The sequence below is a fragment of the Anastrepha obliqua genome, chromosome 6 (genome assembly GCF_027943255.1).
Source record: "Anastrepha obliqua isolate idAnaObli1 chromosome 6, idAnaObli1_1.0, whole genome shotgun sequence".
Lineage (NCBI taxonomy): Eukaryota > Metazoa > Arthropoda > Insecta > Diptera > Tephritidae > Anastrepha > Anastrepha obliqua.
The window spans coordinates 21093810-21121542 of record NC_072897.1 but is presented as its reverse complement, the minus strand read 5'-3'; the positions used below and the strand labels follow the sequence as shown (position 1 = coordinate 21121542).

Below are 27733 nucleotides of genomic sequence, written 5' to 3'. Positions count from 1 at the left end.
AGCTGTTAATAAGTGCTTTAATACGGGGAAATTTTCATACCTATTGATGACTAGGGTCTCGAAATATATGCCAAAACGTGGACCCGCCGTGTCTTTGCACCGAATTAAACCAAACTTACACACATTGTTAAGTAGGTATTGAAGATGATTTCCGTATAGTTTGAATACCTATTGGTAGATAGGGTCTCGAGATATAGGTCAAAACGTGGACCCGGGTAACCTTCGGACGTGTATGTACAATATGGGTATCAAATGGAAGCTGTTGGTGAATGCTTTAGTTCAGAGTATATTTCATGCCGCTCCGTGACTAGAGTCTCGAGATAGAGACCAAAACGTGGACCCTAGAATGTGTTTGTACAATATGGATATCAAATTGAAGCTGTTGGTGAATGCCTTAGTACAGAGTATTTTTCATGCCGCTCCGTGACTAGGGTCTCGAGATATAGGTCAAAACGTGGACCCGGGTAACCTTTGGTTGTGTATGTACAATATGGGTATCAAATGAAAGCTGTTGATAAGTGCTTTAATACGGGGTAATTTTCATACCTATTGATGACTAGGGTCTGGAAATATATGCCAAAACGTGGCCCCGCCGTGTCTTTGCACCGAATTAAACCAAACTTACACCCATTGTTAAGTAGGTATTGAAGATAATTTCCGTATAGTTTGAATACCTATTGGTAGATAGGGTCTCGAGATATAGGTCAAAAAGTGGACCTGGGTAACCTTCGGACGTGTATGTACAATATGGGTATCAAATGGAAGCTGTTGGTGAATGCTTTAGTTCAGAGTATTTTTCATGCCGCTCCGTGACTAGGGTCTCGAGATAGAAACCAAAACGTGGGGCCTAGAATGTGTTTGTACAATATGGATATCAAATGGAAGCTGTTGGTGAATGCCTTAGTACACAGTATTTTTCATGCCGCTACGTGGCTGGGGTCTCGAGATATAGGTCAAAACGTGGACCCGGGTAACCTTTGGTTGTGTATCATAAAGAAGAATTATTATAAAGAGGAAAACTTTGTTTGTTTGTTTGTTTGTTTGTAACGAATAGGCTCAAAAACTGCCTGACCGATTTTAAAAATTCTTTCACCATTCGAAAACTACATTATCCAAGAGTAACATGGATTACATTTTATTTTGGAAAAAATAGGGTTCCGTAAGATATTTGGATTTTTCGGACACAAACTGAAAAAAATCTTATATATAAAATAAAGTCAACTTTTTGTGTGTGTTCGCTAACCGGCCGTGTCTGCACCGAATTAAACCAAGCTTACACACATTGCTAAGAAGGTATTGAAGATGGTTTCCGTATAGTTTGGATAACTATTGGTGGATAGGGCTCGAGATATAGGTCAAAACGTGGACCCGGGTAACCTTTGGTTTTGTATGTACAATATGGGTATCAAATGAAAGCTGTTGATAAGTGCTTTAATACGGGGTAATTTTCATACCTATTGATGACTAGGGTCTGGAAATATATGCCAAAACGTGGCCCCGCCGTGTCTTTGCACCGAATTAAACCAAACTTACACACATTGCTAAGAAGGTATTGAAGATGGTTTCCGTATAGTTTGGATACCTATTGGTGGATAGGGCTCGAGATATAGGTCAAGACGTGGACCCGGGTAACCTTCGGATGTGTGTGTACAATATGGGTATCAAATGGAAGCTGTTGGTCAATGCTTTAGTTCAAAGTATTTCCATCCGCTCCGTGACTGGGGTCTCGAGATAGAGACCAAAACGTGGACCCTAGAATGTGTTTGTACAATATGGATATCAAATGAAAGCTGTTAATAAGTGCTTTAATACGGGGTAATTTTCATACCTATTGATGACTAGGGTCTCGAAATATATGCCAAAACGTGGACCCGCCGTGTCTTTGCACCGAATTAAACCAAACTTATGCACATTGTTAAGTAAGTATTGAAAATGGGTTTCGTAAAGTTTGGTTGTAATTCGGAGCAGTGGCAACGGGTACAACGTTCTTTTGAGCCAGCCATAATGTCGCATACTTTTTTAACGCTTGATGCGGCACTGAACTGTCAAATTGACAGTGTGAGTTACAATTTGTCAATATTTCTTTCTGATTTGGATGCCATAAGGAAAAAACGTAAGTGCAACATGTAAAAATTGTTTGTGAATTTTTTTGGAGTGGATTTTGGAACAGTGAATAATTTCTTACGAAATTTGAGAATTTAATGTGAAATCCGAATGAAATTATGTGTTCGTGGAAAAGCAATTTTTTTCGTTTTTGTTTTTTTGAAAAATATAAATGGATAATGGTTAAAAAAGCTCCAATGCTTAATAAAACATATAAATTGAAACGAAAAATTCATGGATGATCAGGAAAAAAGACGATTGTTTATTCATATGCGTTGATTTGAAATTTAAAAACAATCTTCTGTTTTCCTGATTTTCAATTTATCTATACTAATATTATAAAGAGGAAAACTTTGTTTGTTTGTTTGTAACGAAAAGGCTCAAAAACTACTGGACCGATTTTAAAAATTCTTCCACTATTCGAAAACTACATTATCCAAGAGTAACATGGATTACATTTTATTTTGGAAAAAAATAGGGTTCCGTAAGATATTTGGATTTTTCGGACACAAACTGAAAAAAATCTTATATATAAAATAAAGTCAACTTTTTGTGTGTGTTCGATAACCGGCCGTGTCTGCACCGAATTAAACCAAGCTTACACACATTGCTAAGAAGGTATTGAAGATGGTTTCCGTATAGTTTGGATAACTATTGGTGGATAGGGCTCGAGATATAGGTCAAAACGTGGACCCGGGTAACCTTCGGATGTGCATGTACAATATGGAAATCAAATGGAAGCTGTTGGTGAATGCTTTAGTTCAGAGTATTTTTCATGCCGCTCCGTGACTAGGGTCCCGAGATAGAGACCAAAACGTGGACCCTAGAATGTGTTTGTACAATATGGATATCAAATTGAAGCTTTTGGTGAATGCTTTAGTACAGAGTATTTTTCATGCCGCTCCGTGACTGGGGTCTCGAGATATAGGTCAAAACGTGGACCCGGGTAACCTTCGGATGTGTATGTAGAATATGGGTATCAAATGAAAGCTGTTGATAAGTGCTTTAATACGGGGTAATTTTCATACCTATTGATGACTAGGGTCTGGAAATATATGCCAAAACGTGGACCCGCCGTGTCTTTGCACCGAATTAAACCAAACTTACACACATTGTTAAGTAGGTATTGAAGATAATTTCCGTATAGTTTGGATACCTATTGGTGGATAGGGCTCGAGATATAGGTCAAAACGGTGACCCGGGTAACCTTCAGATGTGTATGTACAATATGGGTATCAAATGGAAGCTGCTGGTGATTGCTTTAGTTCAGAGTATTTTTCATGCCGCTCCGTGACTAGGGTCTCGAGATAGAGACTAAAACGTGGACCCTAGAATGTGTTTGTACAATATGGATATCAAATGAAAGCTGTTGATAAGTGCTTTAATACGGGGTAATTTTTATACCTATTGATGACTAGGGTCTCGAAATATATGCCAAAACGTGGACCCGCCGTGTCTTTGCACCGAATTAAACCAAACTTACACACATTGTTAAGTAGGTATTGAAGATGATTTCCGTATAGTTTGGATACCTATTGGTAGATAGGGTCTCGAGATATAGGTCAAAACGTGGACCCGGGTAACCTTCGGACGTGTATGTAGAATATGGGTATCAAATGGAAGCTGTTGGTGAATGCTTTAGTTCAGAGTATTTTTCATGCGGCTCCGTGACTAGGGTCTCGAGATAGAGACCAAAACGTGGAGCCTAGAATGTGTTTGTACAATATGGATATCAAATTGAAGCTGTTGATGAGTGCCTTACTACAGAGTATTTTTCATGCCGCTACGTGACTGGGGTCTCGAGATATAGGTCAAAACGTGGACCCGGGTAACCTTCGGACGTGTATGTAGAATATGGGTATCAAATGGAAGCTGTTGGTGAATGCTTTAGTTCAGAGTATTTTTCATGCCGCTCCGTGACTAGGGTCTCGAGATAGAGACCAAAACGTGGAGCCTAGAATGTGTTTGTACAATATGGATATCAAATTGAAGCTTTTGGTGAATGCTTTAGTACAGAGTATTTTTCATGCCGCTCCGTGACTGGGGTCTCGAGATATAGGTCAAAACGTGGACCCGGGTAACCTTCGGATGTGTATGTAGAATATGGGTATCAAATGAAAGCTGTTGATAAGTGCTTTAATACGGGGTAATTTTTATACCTATTGATGACTAGGGTCTGGAAATATATGCCAAAACGTGGACCCGCCGTGTCTATGCACCGAATTAAACCAAACTTACACACATTGCTAAGAAGGTATTGAGGATGGTTTCCGGATAGTTTGGATACCTATTGGTGGATAGGGCTCTAGAAATAGGTCAAAACGTGGACCCGGGTAACCTTCGGATGTGTATGTACAATATGGGTATCAAATGGAAGCTGTTGGTGAATGCTTTAGTTCAGAGTATTTTTCATGCCGCTCCGTGACTGGGGTCTCGAGATAGAGACCAAAACGTGGACCCTAGAATGTGTTTGTACAATATGGATATCAAATGAAAGCTGTTAAGAAGTGCTTTAATAAGGGGTAATTTTCATACCTATTGATGACTAGGGTCTGGAAATATATGCCAAAACGTGGACCCGCCGTGTCTTTGCACCGAATTAAACCAAACTTACACACATTGTTAAGTAGGTATTGAAGATGGTTTCCGTATAGTTTGGATACCTATTGGTGGATAGGGCTCGAGATATAGGTCAAAACGTGGACCCGGGTAACCTTCGGATGTGTATGTACAATATGGGTATCAAATGGAAGCTGTTGGTGAATGCTTTAGTTCAGAGTATTTTTCATGCCGCTTTGTGACTAGGGTCTGGAGATAGAGACCACAACGTGGACCCTAGAATGTGTTTGTACAATATGGATATCAAATTGAAGCTGTTGATGAATGCCTTAGTACAGAGTATTTTTCATGCCGCTCCGTGACTGGGGTCTCGAGATATAGGTCAAAACGTGGACCCGGGTAACCTTTGGTTGTGTATGTACAATATGGGTATCAAATGAAAGCTGTTAATAAGTGCTTTAATACGGGGTAATTTTCATACCTATTGATGACTAGGGTCTGGAAATATATGCCAAAACGTAGACCCGCCGTGTCTTTGCACCGAATTAAACCAAACTTACACACATTGCTAAGAAGGTATTCAAGATGGTTTCCGTATAGTTTGGATACCTATTGGTGGATAGGGCTCGAGATATAGGTCAAAACGTGGACCCGGGTAACCTTCGGATGTGTATGTACAATATGGGTATCAAATGGAAGCTGTTGGTGAATGCTTTAGTTCAGAGTATTTTTCATGCCGCTTTGTGACTAGGGTCTGGAGATAGAGACCACAACGTGGACCCTAGAATGTGTTTGTACAATATGGATATCAAATTGAAGCTGTTGATGAATGCCTTAGTACAGAGTATTTTTCATGCCGCTCCGTGACTGGGGTCTCGAGATATAGGTCAAAACGTGGACCCGGGTAACCTTTGGTTGTGTATGTACAATATGGGTATCAAATGAAAGCTGTTAATAAGTGCTTTAATACGGGGTAATTTTCATACCTATTGATGACTAGGGTCTGGAAATATATGCCAAAACGTAGACCCGCCGTGTCTTTGCACCGAATTAAACCAAACTTACACACATTGTTAAGTAGGTATTGAAGATGGTTTCCGTATAGTTTGGATACCTATTGGTGGATAGGGCTCGAGATATAGGTCAAAACGTGGACCCGGGTAACCTTCGGATGTGTATGTACAATATGGGTATCAAATGGAAGCTGTTGGTGAATGCTTTAGTTCAGAGTATTTTTCATGCCGCTCCGTGACTAGGGTCTCGAGATAGAGACCAAAACGTGGAGCCTTGAATGTGTTGGTACAATATGGATATCAAATTGAAGCTGTTGGTGAATGCTTTAGTACAGAGTATTTTTCATGCCGCTCCGTGACTGGGGTCTCGAGATATAGGTCAAAACGTGGACCCGGGTAACCTTTGGTTGTGTATGTACAATATGGGTATCAAATGAAAGCTGTTGATAAGTGCTTTAATACGGGGTAATTTTCATACCTATTGATGACTAGGGTCTGGAAATATATGCCAAAACGTGGACCCGCCGTGTCTTTGAACCGAATTAAACCAAACTTACACACATTGTTAAGGAGGTATTGAAGATAATTTCCGTATAGTTTGGATACCTATTGGTGGATAGGGCTCGAGATATAGGTAAAAACGTGGACCCGGGTAACCTTCGGATGTGTATGTACAATATGGGTATCAAATGGAAGCTGTTGGTGAATGCTTTAGTTCAGAGTATTTTTCATGCCGCTCCGTGACTAGGGTCTCGAGACAGAGACCAAAACGTGAAGCCTTGAATATGTTGGTACAATATGGATATCAAATTGAAGCTGTTGGTGAATGCTTTAGTACAGAGTATTTTTCATGCCGCTCCGTGACTGGGGTCTCGAGATATAGGTAAAAACGTGGACCCGGGTAACCTTTGGTTGCGTATGTACAATATTGGTATCAAATGAAAGCTGTTGATAAGTGCTTTAATACGGGGTAATTTTCATACCTATTGATGACTAGGGTCTGGAAATATATGCCAAAACGTGGACCCGCCGTGTCTTTGCACCGAATTAAACCAAACTTACACACATTGCTAAGAAGGTATTGAGGATGGTTTCCATATAGTTTGGATACCTATTGGTGGATAGGGCTCGAGATATAGCTCAAAACGTGGACCCGGGTAACCTTCGGATGTGTATGTACAATATGGGTATCAAATGGAAGCTGTTGGTGAATGCTTTAGTTCAGAGTATTTTTCATGCCGCTCCTTGACTGGGGTCTCGAGACAGAGACCAAAACGTGGACCCTAGAATGTGTTTGTACAATATGGATATCAAATGAAAGCTGTTAATAAGTGCTTTAATAAGGGGGAATTTTCATACCTATTGATGACTAGGGTCTGGAAATATATGCCAAAACGTGGACCCGCCGTGTCTTTGCACCGAACTAAACCAAACTTACACACATTGCTAAGAAGGTACTGAAGACGGTTTCCGTATAGTTTGGATACCTATTGGCAGATAGGGTATCGATATATAGGTCAAAAAGTGAACCCGGGTAACCTTCGGATGTGTATGTACAATATGGGTATCAAATGGAAGCTGTTGGTGAATGCTTTAGTTCAAAGTATTTCCATCCGCTCCGTGACTGGGGTCTCGAGATAGAGACCAAAACGTGGAGCCTAGAATGTGTTTGTACAATATGGATATCAAATTGAAGCTGTTGATGAATGCCTTAGTGCAGAGTATTTTTCATTCCGCTCCGTGACTGGGGTCTCGAGATATAGGTCAAAACGTGGACCCGGGTAACCTTTGGTTGTGTATGTACAATATGGGTATCAAATGAAAGCTGTTGATAAGTGCTTTAATACAAGGTAATTTTCATACCTATTGATGACTAGGGTCTGGAAATATATGCCAAAACGTAGACCCGCCGTGTCTTTGCATAGAATTAAACCAAACTTACACACATTGCTAAGAAGGTATTCAAGATGGTTTCCGTATAGTTTGGATACCTATTGGTGGATAGGGCTCGAGATATAGGTCAAAACGTGGACCCGGGTAACCTTCGGATGTGTATGTACAATATGGGTATCAAATGGAAGCTGTTGGTGAATGCTTTAGTTCAGAGTATTTTTCATGCCGCTGCGTGACTGGGGTCTCGAGATAGAGACCAAAACGTGGACCCTAGAATGTGTCTGCACAATATGGATATCAAATGAAAGCTGTTAATAAGTGCTTTAATTAGGGGGAATTTTCATACCTATTGATGACTAGGGTCTGGAAATATATGCCAAAACGTGGACCCGCCGTGTCTTTGCACCGAATTAACCCAAACTTACACACATTGCTAAGAAGGTATTCAAGATGGTTTCCGTATAGTTTGGATACCTATTGGTGGATAGGGCTCGAGATATAGGTCAAAACGTGGACCCGGGTAACCTTCGGATGTGTATGTACAATATGGGTATCAAATGGAAGCTGTTGGTGAATGCTTTAGTTCAGAGTATTTTTCATGCCGCTTTGTGACTAGGGTCTGGAGATAGAGACCACAACGTGGACCCTAGAATGTGTTTCTACAATATGGATATCAAATTGAAGCTGTTGGTGAATGCTTTAGTACAGAGTATTTTTCATGCCGCTCCGTGACTGGGGTCTCGAGATATAGGTCAAAACGTGGACCCGGGTAACCTTTGGTTGTGTATGTACAATATGGGTATCAAATGAAAGCTGTTGATAAGTGCTTTAATACGGGGTAATTTTCATACCTATTGATGACTAGGGTCTGGAAATATATGCCAAAACGTGGACCCGCCGTGTCTTTGAACCGAATTAAACCAAACTTACACACATTGTTAAGGAGGTATTGAAGATAATTTCCGTATAGTTTGGATACCTATTGGTGGACAGGGCTCGAGATATAGGTCAAAACGTGGACCCGGGTAACGTTCGGATGTGTATGTACAATATGGGTATCAAATGGAAGCTGTTGGTGAATGCTTTAGTCCAGAGTATTTTTCATGCCGCTCCGTGACTAGGGTCTCGAGATAGAGACCAAAACGTGGACCCTAGAATGTGTTTGTACAATATGGATATCAATTTGAAGCTGTTGGTGAATGCTTTAGTACAGAGTATTTTTCATGCCGCTCCGTGACTGGGGTCTCGAGATATAGGTCAAAACGTGGACCCGGGTAACCTTTGGTTGCGTATGTACAATATGGGTATTAAATGAAAGCTGTTGATAAGTGCTTTAATACAGGGTAATTTTCATACCTATTGATGACTAGGGTCTCGAAATATATGCCAAAACGTGGACCCGCCGTGTCTGAGCACCGAATTAAACCAAACTTACACACATTGTTAAGGAGGTATTGAACATGGTTTCCGTATAGTTTGGATACCTATTGGTAGATAGGGTATCGAGATATAGGTCAAGAAGTGAATCCGGGTAACCTTGGGATGTGTGTGTACAATATGGGTATCAAATGGAAGCTGTTGGTCAATGCTTTAATTCAAAGTATTTCCATCCGCTCCGTGACTGGGGTCTCGAGATAGAGACCAAAACGTGGACCCTAGAATGTGTTTGTACAATATGGATATGAAATGAAAGCTGTTGATAAGTGCTTTAATACGGGGTAATTTTTATACCTATTGATGACTAGGGTCTCGAAATATATGCCAAAACGTGGACCCGCCGTGTCTTTAAACCGAATTAAACCAAACTTACACACATTGTTAAGTAGGTATTGAAGATGATTTCCGCATAGTTTGGATACCTATTAGTAGATAGGGTCTCGAGATATAGGTCAAAACGTGGACCCGGGTAACCTTCGGACGTGTATGTAGAATATGGGTATCAAATGGAAGCTGTTGGCGAATGCTTTAGTTCAGAGTATTTTTCATGCCGCTCCGTGACTGGGGTCTCGAGATAGAGACCAAAACGTGGAGCGTAGATTGTGTTTGTACAATATGGATATCAAATTGAAGCTGTTGATGAATGCCTTAGTACAGAGTATTTTTCATGCCGCTACGTGACTGGGGTCTCGAGATATAGGTCAAAACGTGGACCCGGGTAACCTTTGGTTGTGTATGTACAATATGAGCATCAAATGAAAGCTGTTGATAAGTGCTTTAATACGGGGTAATTTTCATACCTATTGATGACTAGGGTCTGGAAATATATGCCAAAACGTGGACCCGCCGTGTCTTTGCACCGAATTAAACCAAACTTACACAAATTGCTAAGAAGGTATTGAAGATGGTTTCCATATAGTTTGGATACCTATTGGTGGATAGGGCTCGAGATATAGGTCAAAACGTGGACCCGGGTAACCTTCGGATGTGTATGTACAATATGGGTATCAAATGGAAGCTGTTGGTGAATGCTTTAGTTCAGAGTATTTTTCATGCCGCTCCGTGACTGGGGTCTCGAGATAGAGACCAAAACGTGGACCCTAGAATGTGTTTGTACAATATGGATATCAAATGAAAGCTGTTAATAAGTGCTTTAATACGGGGTAATTTTCATACCTATTGATGACTAGGGTCTCGAAATATATGCCAAAACGTGGACCCGCCGTGTCTTTGCACCGAATTAAACCAAACTTACACACATTGTTAAGTAGGTATTGAAGATGATTTCCGTATAGTTTGAATACCTATTAGTAGATAGGGTCTCGAGATATAGGTCAAAACGTGGACCCGGGTAACCTTCGGACGTGTATGTAGAATATGGGTATCAAATGGAAGCTGTTGGTGAATGCTTTAGTTCAGAGTATTTTTCATGCCGCTCCGTGACTAGATTCTCGAGATAGAGATTAAAACGTGGAGCCTAGAATGTGTTTGTACAATATGGATATCAAATTGAAGCTTTTGGTGAATGCTTTAGTACAGAGTATTTTTCATGCCGCTCCGTGACTTTGGTCTCGAGATATAGGTCAAAACGTGGACCCGGGTAACCTTCGGATGTGTATGTAGAATATGGATATCAAATGAAAGCTGTTGATAAGTGCTTTAATACGGGGTAATTTTCATACCTATTGATGACTAGGGTCTGGAAATATATGCCAAAACGTGGACCCGCCGTGTCTTTGAACCGAATTAACCCAAACTTACACACATTGCTAAGAAGGTATTGAAGATGGTTTCCGTATAGTTTGGATACCTATTGGTGGATAGGGCTCGAGATATAGGTCAAAACGTGGACCCGGGTAACCTTCGGATGTGCATGTACAATATGGGTATCAAATGGAAGCTGTTGGTGAATGCTTTAGTTCAGAGTATTTTTCATGCCGCTTTGTGACTAGGGTCTCGAGATAGAGACCAAAACGTGGACCCTAGAATGTGTTTGTACAATATGGATATCAAATTGAAGCTGTTGATGAATGCCTTAGTACAGAGTATTTTTCATGCCGCTACGTGACTGGGGTCTCGAGATATAGGTCAAAACGTGGACCCGGGTAACCTTTGGTTGTGTATGTACAATATGGATATCAAATTGAAGCTGTTGGTGAATGCTTTAGTACAGAGTATTTTTCATGCCGCTCCGCGACTGGGGTCTCGAGATAAAGGTCAAAACGTGGACCCGGGTAACCTTTGGTTTTGTATGTACAATATGGGTATCAAATGAAAGCTGTTGATAAGTGCTTTAATACGGGATAATTTTCATACCTATTGATGACTAGGGTCTGGAAATATATGCCAAAACGTGGACCCGCCGTGTCTTTGCACCGAATTAAACCAAACTTACACACATTGTTAAGTAGGTATTGAAGATGATTTCCGTATAGTTTGAATACCTATTGGTAGATAGGGTCTCGAGATATAGGTCAAAAAGTGGACCTGGGTAACCTTCGGACGTGTATGTACAATATGGGTATCAAATGGAAGCTGTTGGTGAATGCTTTAGTTCAAAGTATTTCCATCCGCTCCGTGACTGGGGTCTCGAGATAGAGACCAAAACGTGGACCCTAGAATATGTTTGTACAATATGGATATCAAATGAAAGCTGTTGATAAGTGCTTTAATACGGGGTAATTTTCGTACCTATTGATGACTAGGGTCTCGAAATATATGCCAAAACGTGGACCCGCCTTGTCTTTGCACCGAATTAAACCAAACTTATGCACATTGTTAAGTAAGTATTGAAAATGGGTTTCGTAAAGTTTGGTTGTAATTCGGAGCAGCGGCAACGGGTACAGCGTTCTTTTGAGCCAGCCATAATATCGCTTACTTTTTTAACGCTTGATGGAGTGGTCTTCATCGCTCCTGTTATGCACAGAGCAGCGAGTCGTTGAATCCTTTCCAGCGGCATTAAGTATGTCAGTTTTTTTGTCGCAGTCCACCATACTAAGGCTCCGTACAGCGATATCGGTCTGACTATTGCTGTGTAGCACCAATGCATCAGGGAGGGTGATAGACCCCAAGTAACGCCCAGCATTCTTTTACATGCGTACAACGCATTACTGGCCTTTTTCACCCTCTCCTCAACGTTATGCTTCCACAGCAATTTGCTGTCCAATATTACTCCGAGGTACCTTGCATAATCTTTGAGAAGTAATTCGTTGTTGCCTAGCTTCGGGAGGTTCCACGCCGGAACTTTGTACTTCCTGGTAAAAAGTACCATGTCCGTTTTTCCCGCGTTTATCCCTAGCCCTGCGTGAGATGCCCATTGGTGTATCGTTTTGAGAGTGTTGTTCATCACATTACTGATGGTGTCCAGGTACTTTCCTGTAACTACTATAGCTATGTCATCGGCATATGCCACTAGTTTAGGTGCCCCTCTGTCAAGTTTCTTAAGAATTTCATTTGCTACTTGTAGCCATAATAGCGGCGATAGTACCCCACCTTGCGGAGTACCTCTGCATGCATATTTGGTGACGGTCGCATCGTTCCACTCCGCTCTTATCTTTCTGCTAGCTAATAGCTGCCTTATCCATAGATAAACCGCGGGTTGCACATTAAGTGACTCTATGCTATTTAAAATAGCATCTTTTGTCACGTTGTTAAAGGCCCCTGATATATCTAGAAATACTCCTAGAGCATACTCCTTATATTCTAACGCCTTTTCTATGTTTAGTACAAGTGAGTGAAGTGCAGTTTCAGTGGATCTGCCGCAATCGGCGCAATTGTGTCTCTAATGTATGTATCTAGAATCTTCTCTAACGTTTTCAGGAGAAATGAAGTCAAACTAATGGGCCTGTATTCTTTTGAGTATAGAGGGTTGCTTTTTCCCGCTTTTGGAATAAACACAACCCTCGCTTCTCTCCACGATACAGGAACGTAGCTGAACCTCAGGCATCCCCTGAATATCGTTCTTAACCATGGTACCACAAGGTGGCTTACCTTTTGGAGCATAGCTGGGAAGATTCCATCCAGTCCTGGCGATTTATATGGGTCGAAACTTTGTATAGCCCATTCTATTTTGTTGGTTGAAATTACGTTCGTCGGGATTTCGTGCACAATATCTCCTCTAGGTTCGAGATCTGTAATGTCCGCACACCCTGGAAAGTGTGTACTGACTAGGTCTTCTAGAGAGTCCTCACAGCTGTCAGCCCACTCCCCGTTAATTTTTCGTATTGTTCTTGGCATCGACGGATTCTTAGATAGCAGTTTCCTGAGTCTAGCCACATCGTTAGTGTCTTCCATGCTGCTACAGAAGTCTTTCCAAGATTCTCTCTTGGCTTTACGTATCTCTTTCTTGTATACTTTTAGTAGATCCTTACACTCCTTCCAACAGAACTCATTGTCAGCCACTTTTGCTAACCTATAGAATTCATGTACTCTACGCCTTTGTGCTCCTAATTCCCTGTTCCACCAGGGAGGCTTCACCTTGCGTTTATTACGTGTTGGGGGGCAGGATCTTTTAAAGGCTTTGACGAGAGTAGTTGCAAACAATTCAACCCCTTTCTCAAGTGCGACGTGTGACTTGTATTTCCGGGGTATCATTGGTGTTTTTGATAGTATATCCCTATACAAGTCCCAGTTCGTATTCTTAGGATTTCTAAAGGATGTAAGTTTGTTTTTTGAGCGGAATATGACCTGAAAGCTTATGTATCTGTGATCAGAGAATGAGGGCGTACTCAACACTTCCCATTCCTGAACCATAACATGCCTGCTTGTGTACAGTGTTAAATCGAGTACATTCTTCGAGGTTGGTCCCACATATGTTGGTTCTTCACCTCTATTAGCTATTTCTAGGCTACTTTGAAGAATATAGGTAAATAGTGACTCACCTCGGTCGTTTATATCTGCACTTCCCCAGACCGTGTGATGTGCGTTTGCGTCCGTTCCCACCACCAGAGCGTGCTTCTTTCTGGCAGCTGTTTCTACCAGCTTCCGAAGTTCCGTCTGTGGTGCTTCTCCATCATGTGGCATATAGCAGGACCCAAAGAGTAGCGTCTCATCCTTGCAGCCCTCCAGCGCTACCACTGTCAGATCGTCTGAAGAGAGATAAAACATATAAATTGAAACGAAAAACTCATGGATGATCAGGAAAAAAGACGATTGTTTATTCATATGCGTTGATTTGAAATTTAAAAACAATCTTCTTTTTTCCTGATTTTCAATTTATCTATACTAATATTATAAAGAGGAAAACTTTGTTTGTTTGTTTGTTTGTTTGTAACGAATAGGCTCAAAAACTACTGGACCGATTTTAAAAATTCTTTCACCATTCGAAAACTAAATTATCCAAGAGTAACATGGATTACATTTTATTTTGGAAAAAAATAGGGTTCCGTAAGATATTTGGATTTTTCGGACACAAACTGAAAAAAATCTTATATATAAAATAAAGTCAACTTTTTGTGTGTGTTCGCTAACCGGCCGTGTCTGCACCGAATTAAACCAAATTTACACACATTGCTAAGAAGGTATTGAAGATGGTTTCCGTATAGTTTGGATACCTATTGGTGGATAGGGCTCGAGATATAGGTCAAAACGTGGACCCGGGTAACCTTCGGATGTGTATGTACAATATGGGTATCAAATGAAAGCTGTTAATAAGTGCTTTAATAAGGGGGAATTTTCATACCTATTGATGACTAGGGTCTGGAAATATATGCCAAAACGTAGACCCGCCGTGTCTTTGCACCGAATTAAACCAAACTTACACACATTGTTAAGTAGGTATTGAAGATAATTTCGTTTGTTTGTAACGAATAGGCTCAAAAACTGCTGGACCGATTTTAAAAATTCTTTCACCATTCGAAAACTACATTATCCAAGAGTAACATGGATTACATTTTATTTTGGAAAAAATAGGGTTCCGTAAGATATTTGGATTTTTCGGACACAAACTGAAAAAAATCTTATATATAAAATAAAGTCAACTTTCTGTGTGTGTTCGCTAACCGGCCGTGTCTGCACCGAATTAAACCAAACTTACACACATTGTTAAGTAGGTATTGAAGATGATTTCCGTATAGTTTGAATACCTATTGGTAGATAGGGTCTCGAGATATAGGTCAAAAAGTGGACCTGGGTAACCTTCGGACGTGTATGTACAATATGGGTATCAAATGGAAGCTGTTGGTGAATGCTTTAGTTCAAAGTATTTCCATCCGCTCCGTGACTGGGGTCTCGAGATAGAGACCAAAACGTGGACCCTAGAATATGTTTGTACAATATGGATATCAAATGAAAGCTGTTGATAAGTGCTTTAATACGGGGTAATTTTCGTACCTATTGATGACTAGGGTCTCGAAATATATGCCAAAACGTGGACCCGCCTTGTCTTTGCACCGAATTAAACCAAACTTATGCACATTGTTAAGTAAGTATTGAAAATGGGTTTCGTAAAGTTTGGTTGTAATTCGGAGCAGCGGCAACGGGTACAGCGTTCTTTTGAGCCAGCCATAATATCGCTTACTTTTTTAACGCTTGATGGAGTGGTCTTCATCGCTCCTGTTATGCACAGAGCAGCGAGTCGTTGAATCCTTTCCAGCGGCATTAAGTATGTCAGTTTTTTTGTCGCAGTCCACCATACTAAGGCTCCGTACAGCGATATCGGTCTGACTATTGCTGTGTAGCACCAATGCATCAGGGAGGGTGATAGACCCCAAGTAACGCCCAGCATTCTTTTACATGCGTACAACGCATTACTGGCCTTTTTCACCCTCTCCTCAACGTTATGCTTCCACAGCAATTTGCTGTCCAATATTACTCCGAGGTACCTTGCATAATCTTTGAGAAGTAATTCGTTGTTGCCTAGCTTCGGGAGGTTCCACGCCGGAACTTTGTACTTCCTGGTAAAAAGTACCATGTCCGTTTTTCCCGCGTTTATCCCTAGCCCTGCGTGAGATGCCCATTGGTGTATCGTTTTGAGAGTGTTGTTCATCACATTACTGATGGTGTCCAGGTACTTTCCTGTAACTACTATAGCTATGTCATCGGCATATGCCACTAGTTTAGGTGCCCCTCTGTCAAGTTTCTTAAGAATTTCATTTGCTACTTGTAGCCATAATAGCGGCGATAGTACCCCACCTTGCGGAGTACCTCTGCATGCATATTTGGTGACGGTCGCATCGTTCCACTCCGCTCTTATCTTTCTGCTAGCTAATAGCTGCCTTATCCATAGATAAACCGCGGGTTGCACATTAAGTGACTCTATGCTATTTAAAATAGCATCTTTTGTCACGTTGTTAAAGGCCCCTGATATATCTAGAAATACTCCTAGAGCATACTCCTTATATTCTAACGCCTTTTCTATGTTTAGTACAAGTGAGTGAAGTGCAGTTTCAGTGGATCTGCCGCAATCGGCGCAATTGTGTCTCTAATGTATGTATCTAGAATCTTCTCTAACGTTTTCAGGAGAAATGAAGTCAAACTAATGGGCCTGTATTCTTTTGAGTATAGAGGGTTGCTTTTTCCCGCTTTTGGAATAAACACAACCCTCGCTTCTCTCCACGATACAGGAACGTAGCTGAACCTCAGGCATCCCCTGAATATCGTTCTTAACCATGGTACCACAAGGTGGCTTACCTTTTGGAGCATAGCTGGGAAGATTCCATCCAGTCCTGGCGATTTATATGGGTCGAAACTTTGTATAGCCCATTCTATTTTGTTGGTTGAAATTACGTTCGTCGGGATTTCGTGCACAATATCTCCTCTAGGTTCGAGATCTGTAATGTCCGCACACCCTGGAAAGTGTGTACTGACTAGGTCTTCTAGAGAGTCCTCACAGCTGTCAGCCCACTCCCCGTTAATTTTTCGTATTGTTCTTGGCATCGACGGATTCTTAGATAGCAGTTTCCTGAGTCTAGCCACATCGTTAGTGTCTTCCATGCTGCTACAGAAGTCTTTCCAAGATTCTCTCTTGGCTTTACGTATCTCTTTCTTGTATACTTTTAGTAGATCCTTACACTCCTTCCAACAGAACTCATTGTCAGCCACTTTTGCTAACCTATAGAATTCATGTACTCTACGCCTTTGTGCTCCTAATTCCCTGTTCCACCAGGGAGGCTTCACCTTGCGTTTATTACGTGTTGGGGGGCAGGATCTTTTAAAGGCTTTGACGAGAGTAGTTGCAAACAATTCAACCCCTTTCTCAAGTGCGACGTGTGACTTGTATTTCCGGGGTATCATTGGTGTTTTTGATAGTATATCCCTATACAAGTCCCAGTTCGTATTCTTAGGATTTCTAAAGGATGTAAGTTTGTTTTTTGAGCGGAATATGACCTGAAAGCTTATGTATCTGTGATCAGAGAATGAGGGCGTACTCAACACTTCCCATTCCTGAACCATAACATGCCTGCTTGTGTACAGTGTTAAATCGAGTACATTCTTCGAGGTTGGTCCCACATATGTTGGTTCTTCACCTCTATTAGCTATTTCTAGGCTACTTTGAAGAATATAGGTAAATAGTGACTCACCTCGGTCGTTTATATCTGCACTTCCCCAGACCGTGTGATGTGCGTTTGCGTCCGTTCCCACCACCAGAGCGTGCTTCTTTCTGGCAGCTGTTTCTACCAGCTTCCGAAGTTCCGTCTGTGGTGCTTCTCCATCATGTGGCATATAGCAGGACCCAAAGAGTAGCGTCTCATCCTTGCAGCCCTCCAGCGCTACCACTGTCAGATCGTCTGAAGAGAGATAAAACATATAAATTGAAACGAAAAACTCATGGATGATCAGGAAAAAAGACGATTGTTTATTCATATGCGTTGATTTGAAATTTAAAAACAATCTTCTTTTTTCCTGATTTTCAATTTATCTATACTAATATTATAAAGAGGAAAACTTTGTTTGTTTGTTTGTTTGTTTGTTTGTTTGTAACGAATAGGCTCAAAAACTACTGGACCGATTTTAAAAATTCTTTCACCATTCGAAAACTAAATTATCCAAGAGTAACATGGATTACATTTTATTTTGGAAAAAAATAGGGTTCCGTAAGATATTTGGATTTTTCGGACACAAACTGAAAAAAATCTTATATATAAAATAAAGTCAACTTTTTGTGTGTGTTCGCTAACCGGCCGTGTCTGCACCGAATTAAACCAAATTTACACACATTGCTAAGAAGGTATTGAAGATGGTTTCCGTATAGTTTGGATACCTATTGGTGGATAGGGCTCGAGATATAGGTCAAAACGTGGACCCGGGTAACCTTCGGATGTGTATGTACAATATGGGTATCAAATGAAAGCTGTTAATAAGTGCTTTAATAAGGGGGAATTTTCATACCTATTGATGACTAGGGTCTGGAAATATATGCCAAAACGTAGACCCGCCGTGTCTTTGCACCGAATTAAACCAAACTTACACACATTGTTAAGTAGGTATTGAAGATAATTTCGTTTGTTTGTAACGAATAGGCTCAAAAACTGCTGGACCGATTTTAAAAATTCTTTCACCATTCGAAAACTACATTATCCAAGAGTAACATGGATTACATTTTATTTTGGAAAAAATAGGGTTCCGTAAGATATTTGGATTTTTCGGACACAAACTGAAAAAAATCTTATATATAAAATAAAGTCAACTTTCTGTGTGTGTTCGCTAACCGGCCGTGTCTGCACCGAATTAAACCAAACTTACACACATTGCTAAGAAGGTATTGAAGATGGTTTCCGTATAGTTTGGATACCTATTGGTGGATAGGGCTCGAGATATAGGTCAAAACGTGGACCCGGGTAACCTTCGGATGTGTATGTACAATATGGGTATCAAATGGAAGCTGTTGGTGAATGCTTTAGTTCAAAGTATTTCCATCCGCTCCGTGACTGGGGTCTCGAGATAGAGACCAAAACGTGGACCCTAGAATGTGTTTGTACAATATGGATATCAAATGAAAGCTGTTAATAAGTGCTTTAATAAGGGGGAATTTTCATACCTATTGATGACTAGGGTCTGGAAATATATGCCAAAACGTGGACCCGCCGTGTCTTTGCACCGAATTAAACCAAACTTACACACATTGTTAAGGAGGTATTGAACATGGTTTCCGTATAGTTTGGATACCTATTGGTAGATAGGGTATCGAGATATAGGTCAAAAAGTGAACCCGGGTAACCTTGGGATGTGTGTGTACAATATGGGTATCAAATGGAAGCTGTTGGTCAATGCTTTAGTTCAAAGTATTTCCATCCGCTCCGTGACTGGGGTCTCGAGATAGAGACCAAAACGTGGACCCTAGAATGTGTTTGTACAATATGGATATCAAATGAAAGCTGTTAATAAGTGCTTTAATACGGGGTAATTTTCATACCTATTGATGACTAGGGTCTCGAAATATATGCCAAAACGTGGACCCGCCGTGTCTTTGCACCGAATTAAGCCAAACTTATGCACATTGTTAAGTAAGTATTGAAAATGGGTTTCGTAAAGTTTGGTTGTAATTCGGAGCAGTGGCAACGGGTACAGCGTTCTTTTGAGCCAGCCATAATGTCGCTTACTGTTTTAACGCTTGGGGCGGAACTGAACTGTCAAATTGACAGTGTGAGTTACAATGTGTCAATATTTCTTTCTGATTTGGATGCCATAAGGAAAAAAACGTAAGTGCAACATGTAAAGATTGTTTGTTAATGTTTTTGGAGTGGATTTTGGAACAGTGAATAATTTCTTACGAAATTTGAGAATTTAATGTGAAATCCGAATGAAATTATGTGTTCGTGGAAAAAACAATTTTTTTCGTTTTTTTTTTTTGAAAAATATAAATGGATAATGGTTAAAAGATCTCCAATGCTTAATAAAACATTTAAATTGAAACGAAAAATTCATGGACGATCAGGAAAAAGACGATTGTTTATTCATATGCGTTGATTTGAAATTTAAAAACAATCTTCTTTTTTCCTGATTTTCAATTTATATTTTATATTTACTCAAAAACAAATAGAAAAACAAAAAATATTGTTTATGCCAAAGCGCTTGAATAAAGAATAAAGAAATAAATAATATGAAAACCATATATTGTCTGTTCTAAACCATATCTATTCTATTTTAGTGTGCCCAGCGAAGGGGGCCGGGTTTGCTAGTAAATACATATATATAATTGGCGCGTACACACTTTTTGGGTGTTTGGCCGAGCTCCTCCTCCTATCTGTGATGTGCGTCTTGATGTTGTTCCACAAATGGGGGGACCTACAGTTTCAAGCCGACTCCGAACGGCAGATATTTTTATGAGGAGCTTTTTCATGCCAGAAATACACTCGGAGCTTTACCATTGCCTGCTGCTGAGAGGCGACCGCTATTAGAAAAATGCTTTTCTTAATTTTGATGTTTCACCGAGATTCGAACCAACGTTCTCTCTGTGAATTCCGAATGGTAGTCACGCACCACTCCATTCTGCTACGGTGTTCTTTTGATATTCAAAGAAAAATTGTATTTTTTAATATAAATGATCGGATATTTATCTATACTAATATTATAAAGAGGAAAACTTGGTTTGTTTGTTTGTTTGTAACGAATAGGCTCAAAAACTACTGGACCGTCTTTCACCATTCGAAAACTATATTACATTATCCAAGAGTAACATGGATTACATTTTATTTTGGAAAAAAATAGGGTTCCGTAAGATATTTGGATTTTTCGGACACAAACTGAAAAAAATCTTATATATAAAATAAAGTCAACTTTTTTTGTGTGTTCGCTCACCGGCCGTGTCTGCACCGAATTAAACCAAACTTACACACATTGCTAAGAAGGTATTGAAGATGGTTTCCGTATAGTTTGGATACCTATTGGTGGATAGGGCTCGAGATATAGGTCAAAGCGTGGACCCGGGTAACCTTCGGATGTGTATGTACAATATGGGTATCAAATGGAAGCTGTTGGTGAATGCTTTAGTTCAGAGTATTTCCATCCGCTCCGTGACTAGGGTCTCGAGATAGAGACCAAAACGTGGACCCTAGAATGTGTTTGTACAATATGGATATCAAATGAAAGCTGTTATGTTATGTTATGTTATGTTATGTTATGTTATGTTATGTTATGTTATGTTATGTTATGTTATGTTATGTTATGTTATGTTATGTTATGTTATGTTATGTTATGTTATGTTATGTTATGTTATGTTATGTTATGTTATGTTATGTTATGTTATGTTATGTTATGTTATGTTATGTTATGTTATGTTATGTTATGTTATGTTATCTTATGTTATGTTATGTTATGTTATGTTATGTTATGTTATCTTATGTTATGTTATGTTATGTTATGTTATGTTATGTTATGTTATGTTATGTTATGTTATGTTATGTTATGTTATGTTATGTTATGTTATGTTATGTTATGTTATGTTATGTTATGTTATGTTATGTTATGTTATGTTATGTTATGTTATGTTATGTTATGTTATGTTATGTTATGTTATGTTATGTTATGTTATGTTATGTTATGTTATGTTATGTTATGTTATGTTATGTTATGTTATGTTATGTTATGTTATGTTATGTTATGTTATGTTATGTTATGTTATGTTATGTTATGTTATGTTATGTTATGTTGTGTTATGTTATGTTATGTTATGTTATGTTATGTTATGTTATGTTATGTTATGTTATGTTGTGTTATGTTGTGTTATGTTATGTTAAAGTATATTATGTTATGTTAATGTTAACTCATTCTCTATATCCATACAAAATATCTATCAAACAAATAAAATTTAAATTTTCTTTTGAAAAATGCAACCATTCAGTCAGTATTTTCTTATGACGTTATCACGTTAAACTATCGTCAGTAAACCGACTTTAGAGACAACCTCTTTTTTGGAGTGGATTTTGGAACAGTGAATAATTTCTTACGAAATTTGAGAATTTAATGTGAAATCCGAATGAAATTATGTGTTCGTGGAAAAAACAATTTTTTTCGTTTTTTTTTTTTTTGAAAAATATAAATGGATAATGGTTAAAAAAGCTCCAATGCTTAATAAAACATATAAATTGAAACGAAAAATTCATGGACGATCAGGAAAAAGACGATTGTTTATTCATATGCATTGATTTGAAATTTAAAAACAATCTTCTTTTTTCCTGATTTTCAATTTATATTTTATATTTACTCAAAAACAAATAGAAAAACAAAAAATATTGTTTATGCCAAAGCGCTTGAATAAAGAATAAAGAAATAAATAATATGAAAACCATATATTTTCTGTTCTAAACCATATCTATTCTATTTTAGTGTGCCCAGCGAAGGGGGCCGGGTTTGCTAGTGTACAATAAGGGTATCAAATGAAAGCTGTTTATAAGTGCTTTAATACGGGGTAATTTTCATACCTATTGGTGACTAGGGTCTCGAAATATATGCCAAAACGTGGACCCGCCGTGTCTTTGCACCGAATTAAACCAAACTTATGCACATTGTTAAGTAAGTATTGAAAATGGGTTTCGTAAAGTTTGGTTGTAATTCGGAGCAGTGGCAACGGGTACAGCGTTCTTTTGAGCCAGCCATAATGTCGCTTACTTTTTTAACGCTTGGGGCGGAACTGAACTGTCAAATTGACAGTGTTAGTTACAATGTGTCAATATTTCTTTCTGATTTGGATGCCATAAGGAAAAAACGTAAGTGCAACATGTAAAAATTGTTTGTGAATTTTTTTGGAGTGGATTTTGGAACAGTGAATAATTTCTTACGAAATTTGAGAATTTAATGTGAAATCCGAATGAAATTATGCATTCATATGCGTTGATTTGAAATTTAAAAACAATCTTCTTTTTTCCTGATTTTCAATTTATCTATACTAATATTATAAAGAGGAAAACTTTGTTTGTTTGTTTGTTTGTAACGAATAGGCTCAAAACCTACTGGACCGATCTTAAAAATTCTTTCACCATTCGAAAACTACATTATCCAAGAGTAACATGGATTACATTTTATTTTGGAAAAAAATAGGGTTCCGTAAGATATTTGGATTTTTCGGACACAAACTGAAAAAAATCTTATATATAAAATAAAGTCAACTTTTTGTGTGTGTTCGCTAACCGGCCGTGTCTGCACCGAATTAAACCAAACTTACACACATTGCTAAGAAGGTATTGAAGATGGTTTCCGTATAGTTTGGATAACTATTGGTGGATAGGGCTCGAGATATAGGTCAAAACGTGGACCCGGGTAACCTTCGGATGTGCATGTACAATATGGGTATCAAATTGAAGCTGTTGGTGAATGCCTTAGTGCAGAGTATTTTTCATTCCGCTCCGTGACTGGGGTCTCGAGATATAGGTCAAAACGTGGACCCGGGTAACCTTTGGTTGTGTATGTACAATATGGGTATCAAATGAAAGCTGTTGATAAGTGCTTTAATACAAGGTAATTTTCATACCTATTGATGACTAGGGTCTGGAAATATATGCCAAAACGTAGACCCGCCGTGTCTTTGCATAGAATTAAACCAAACTTACACACATTGCTAAGAAGGTATTCAAGATGGTTTCCGTATAGTTTGGATACCTATTGGTGGATAGGGCTCGAGATATAGGTCAAAACGTGGACCCGGGTAACCTTCGGATGTGTATGTACAATATGGGTATCAAATGGAAGCTGTTGGTGAATGCTTTAGTTCAGAGTATATTTCATGCCGCTCCGTGACTAGGGTCTCGAGATAGAGACCAAAACGTGGACCCTAGAATGTGTTTGTACAATATGGATATCAAATTGAAGCTGTTGGTGAATGCCTTAGTACAGAGTATTTTTCATGCCGCTCCGTGACTAGGGTCTCGAGATATAGGTCAAAACGTGGACCCGGGTAACCTTTGGTTGTGTATGTACAATATGGGTATCAAATGAAAGCTGTTGATAAGTGCTTTAATACGGGGTAATTTTCATACCTATTGATGACTAGGGTCTGGAAATATATGCCAAAACGTGGCCCCGCCGTGTCTTTGCACCGAATTAAACCAAACTTACACCCATTGTTAAGTAGGTATTGAAGATAATTTCCGTATAGTTTGAATACCTATTGGTAGATAGGGTCTCGAGATATAGGTCAAAAAGTGGACCTGGGTAACCTTCGGACGTGTATGTACAATATGGGTATCAAATGGAAGCTGTTGGTGAATGCTTTAGTTCAGAGTATTTTTCATGCCGCTCCGTGACTAGGGTCTCGAGATAGAAACCAAAACGTGGACCCTAGAATGTGTCTGCACAATATGGATATTAAATGAAAGCTGTTAATAAGTGCTTTAATACGGGGAAATTTTCATACCTATTGATGACTAGGGTCTCGAAATATATGCCAAAACGTGGACCCGCCGTGTCTTTGCACCGAATTAAACCAAACTTACACACATTGTTAAGTAGGTATTGAAGATGATTTCCGTATAGTTTGAATACCTATTGGTAGATAGGGTCTCGAGATATAGGTCAAAACGTGGACCCGGGTAACCTTCGGACGTGTATGTACAATATGGGTATCAAATGGAAGCTGTTGGTGAATGCTTTAGTTCAGAGTATATTTCATGCCGCTCCGTGACTAGAGTCTCGAGATAGAGACCAAAACGTGGACCCTAGAATGTGTTTGTACAATATGGATATCAAATTGAAGCTGTTGGTGAATGCCTTAGTACAGAGTATTTTTCATGCCGCTCCGTGACTAGGGTCTCGAGATATAGGTCAAAACGTGGACCCGGGTAACCTTTGGTTGTGTATGTACAATATGGGTATCAAATGAAAGCTGTTGATAAGTGCTTTAATACGGGGTAATTTTCATACCTATTGATGACTAGGGTCTGGAAATATATGCCAAAACGTGGCCCCGCCGTGTCTTTGCACCGAATTAAACCAAACTTACACCCATTGTTAAGTAGGTATTGAAGATAATTTCCGTATAGTTTGAATACCTATTGGTAGATAGGGTCTCGAGATATAGGTCAAAAAGTGGACCTGGGTAACCTTCGGACGTGTATGTACAATATGGGTATCAAATGGAAGCTGTTGGTGAATGCTTTAGTTCAGAGTATTTTTCATGCCGCTCCGTGACTAGGGTCTCGAGATAGAAACCAAAACGTGGGGCCTAGAATGTGTTTGTACAATATGGATATCAAATGGAAGCTGTTGGTGAATGCCTTAGTACACAGTATTTTTCATGCCGCTACGTGGCTGGGGTCTCGAGATATAGGTCAAAACGTGGACCCGGGTAACCTTTGGTTGTGTATCATAAAGAAGAATTATTATAAAGAGGAAAACTTTGTTTGTTTGTTTGTTTGTTTGTAACGAATAGGCTCAAAAACTGCCTGACCGATTTTAAAAGTTCTTTCACCATTCGAAAACTACATTATCCAAGAGTAACATGGATTACATTTTATTTTGGAAAAAATAGGGTTCCGTAAGATATTTGGATTTTTCGGACACAAACTGAAAAAAATCTTATATATAAAATAAAGTCAACTTTTTGTGTGTGTTCGCTAACCGGCCGTGTCTGCACCGAATTAAACCAAGCTTACACACATTGCTAAGAAGGTACTGAAGATGGTTTCCGTATAGTTTGGATAACTATTGGTGGATAGGGCTCGAGATATAGGTCAAAACGTGGACCCGGGTAACCTTTGGTTTTGTATGTACAATATGGGTATCAAATGAAAGCTGTTGATAAGTGCTTTAATACGGGGTAATTTTCATACCTATTGATGACTAGGGTCTGGAAATATATGCCAAAACGTGGCCCCGCCGTGTCTTTGCACCGAATTAAACCAAACTTACACACATTGCTAAGAAGGTATTGAAGATGGTTTCCGTATAGTTTGGATACCTATTGGTGGATAGGGCTCGAGATATAGGTCAAGACGTGGACCCGGGTAACCTTCGGATGTGTGTGTACAATATGGGTATCAAATGGAAGCTGTTGGTCAATGCTTTAGTTCAAAGTATTTCCATCCGCTCCGTGACTGGGGTCTCGAGATAGAGACCAAAACGTGGACCCTAGAATGTGTTTGTACAATATGGATATCAAATGAAAGCTGTTAATAAGTGCTTTAATACGGGGTAATTTTCATACCTATTGATGACTAGGGTCTCGAAATATATGCCAAAACGTGGACCCGCCGTGTCTTTGCACCGAATTAAACCAAACTTATGCACATTGTTAAGTAAGTATTGAAAATGGGTTTCGTAAAGTAATAAAACAACGAAAAATTCATGGATGATCAGGAAAAAAGACGATTGTTTATTCATATGCGTTGATTTGAAATTTAAAAACAATCTTCTGTTTTCCTGATTTTCAATTTATCTATACTAATATTATAAAGAGGAAAACTTTGTTTGTTTGTTTGTAACGAATAGGCTCAAAAACTACTGGACCGATTTTAAAAATTCTTCCACTATTCGAAAACTACATTATCCAAGAGTAACATGGATTACATTTTATTTTGGAAAAAAATAGGGTTCCGTAAGATATTTGGATTTTTCGGACACAAACTGAAAAAAATCTTATATATAAAATAAAGTCAACTTTTTGTGTGTGTTCGATAACCGGCCGTGTCTGCACCGAATTAAACCAAGCTTACACACATTGCTAAGAAGGTATTGAAGATGGTTTCCGTATAGTTTGGATAACTATTGGTGGATAGGGCTCGAGATATAGGTCAAAACGTGGACCCGGGTAACCTTCGGATGTGCATGTACAATATGGAAATCAAATGGAAGCTGTTGGTGAATGCTTTAGTTCAGAGTATTTTTCATGCCGCTCCGTGACTAGGGTCCCGAGATAGAGACCAAAACGTGGACCCTAGAATGTGTTTGTACAATATGGATATCAAATTGAAGCTTTTGGTGAATGCTTTAGTACAGAGTATTTTTCATGCCGCTCCGTGACTGGGGTCTCGAGATATAGGTCAAAACGTGGACCCGGGTAACCTTCGGATGTGTATGTAGAATATGGGTATCAAATGAAAGCTGTTGATAAGTGCTTTAATACGGGGTAATTTTCATACCTATTGATGACTAGGGTCTGGAAATATATGCCAAAACGTGGACCCGCCGTGTCTTTGCACCGAATTAAACCAAACTTACACACATTGTTAAGTAGGTATTGAAGATAATTTCCGTATAGTTTGGATACCTATTGGTGGATAGGGCTCGAGATATAGGTCAAAACGGTGACCCGGGTAACCTTCAGATGTGTATGTACAATATGGGTATCAAATGGAAGCTGTTGGTGATTGCTTTAGTTCAGAGTATTTTTCATGCCGCTCCGTGACTAGGGTCTCGAGATAGAGACTAAAACGTGGACCCTAGAATGTGTTTGTACAATATGGATATCAAATGAAAGCTGTTGATAAGTGCTTTAATACGGGGTAATTTTTATACCTATTGATGACTAGGGTCTCGAAATATATGCCAAAACGTGGACCCGCCGTGTCTTTGCACCGAATTAAACCAAACTTACACACATTGTTAAGTAGGTATTGAAGATGATTTCCGTATAGTTTGGATACCTATTGGTAGATAGGGTCTCGAGATATAGGTCAAAACGTGGACCCGGGTAACCTTCGGACGTGTATGTAGAATATGGGTATCAAATGGAAGCTGTTGGTGAATGCTTTAGTTCAGAGTATTTTTCATGCCGCTCCGTGACTAGGGTCTCGAGATAGAGACCAAAACGTGGAGCCTAGAATGTGTTTGTACAATATGGATATCAAATTGAAGCTGTT

At 39.4% G+C, this 27733-nt stretch overlaps 2 protein-coding genes across 2 annotated transcripts in view; both read right to left on the bottom strand.

The window, feature by feature from the left end:
* LOC129250216 (uncharacterized) overlaps window positions 1-14084 on the bottom strand; it is a gene marked incomplete at its 5' end in the record, with an annotated part of 196316 nt that extends 182232 nt beyond the window's left edge. Inside the window, one exon of the mRNA XM_054889852.1 lies at window positions 13468-14084. Coding sequence (XP_054745827.1) covers window positions 13468-14084 — 617 coding nt within the window. The remainder of the gene's footprint in view (window positions 1-13467) is intronic.
* Window positions 14085-17037: 2953 nt separating this feature from the next.
* LOC129250215 (uncharacterized) lies at window positions 17038-17723 on the bottom strand (the record flags this gene model as incomplete). Its single annotated transcript, XM_054889851.1, has 2 exons — window positions 17038-17050; window positions 17107-17723. Coding segments are annotated over 2 exons (630 nt in total), but the record flags the coding sequence as incomplete, so codon positions are not given.
* Window positions 17724-27733: the final 10010 nt, after the last annotated feature.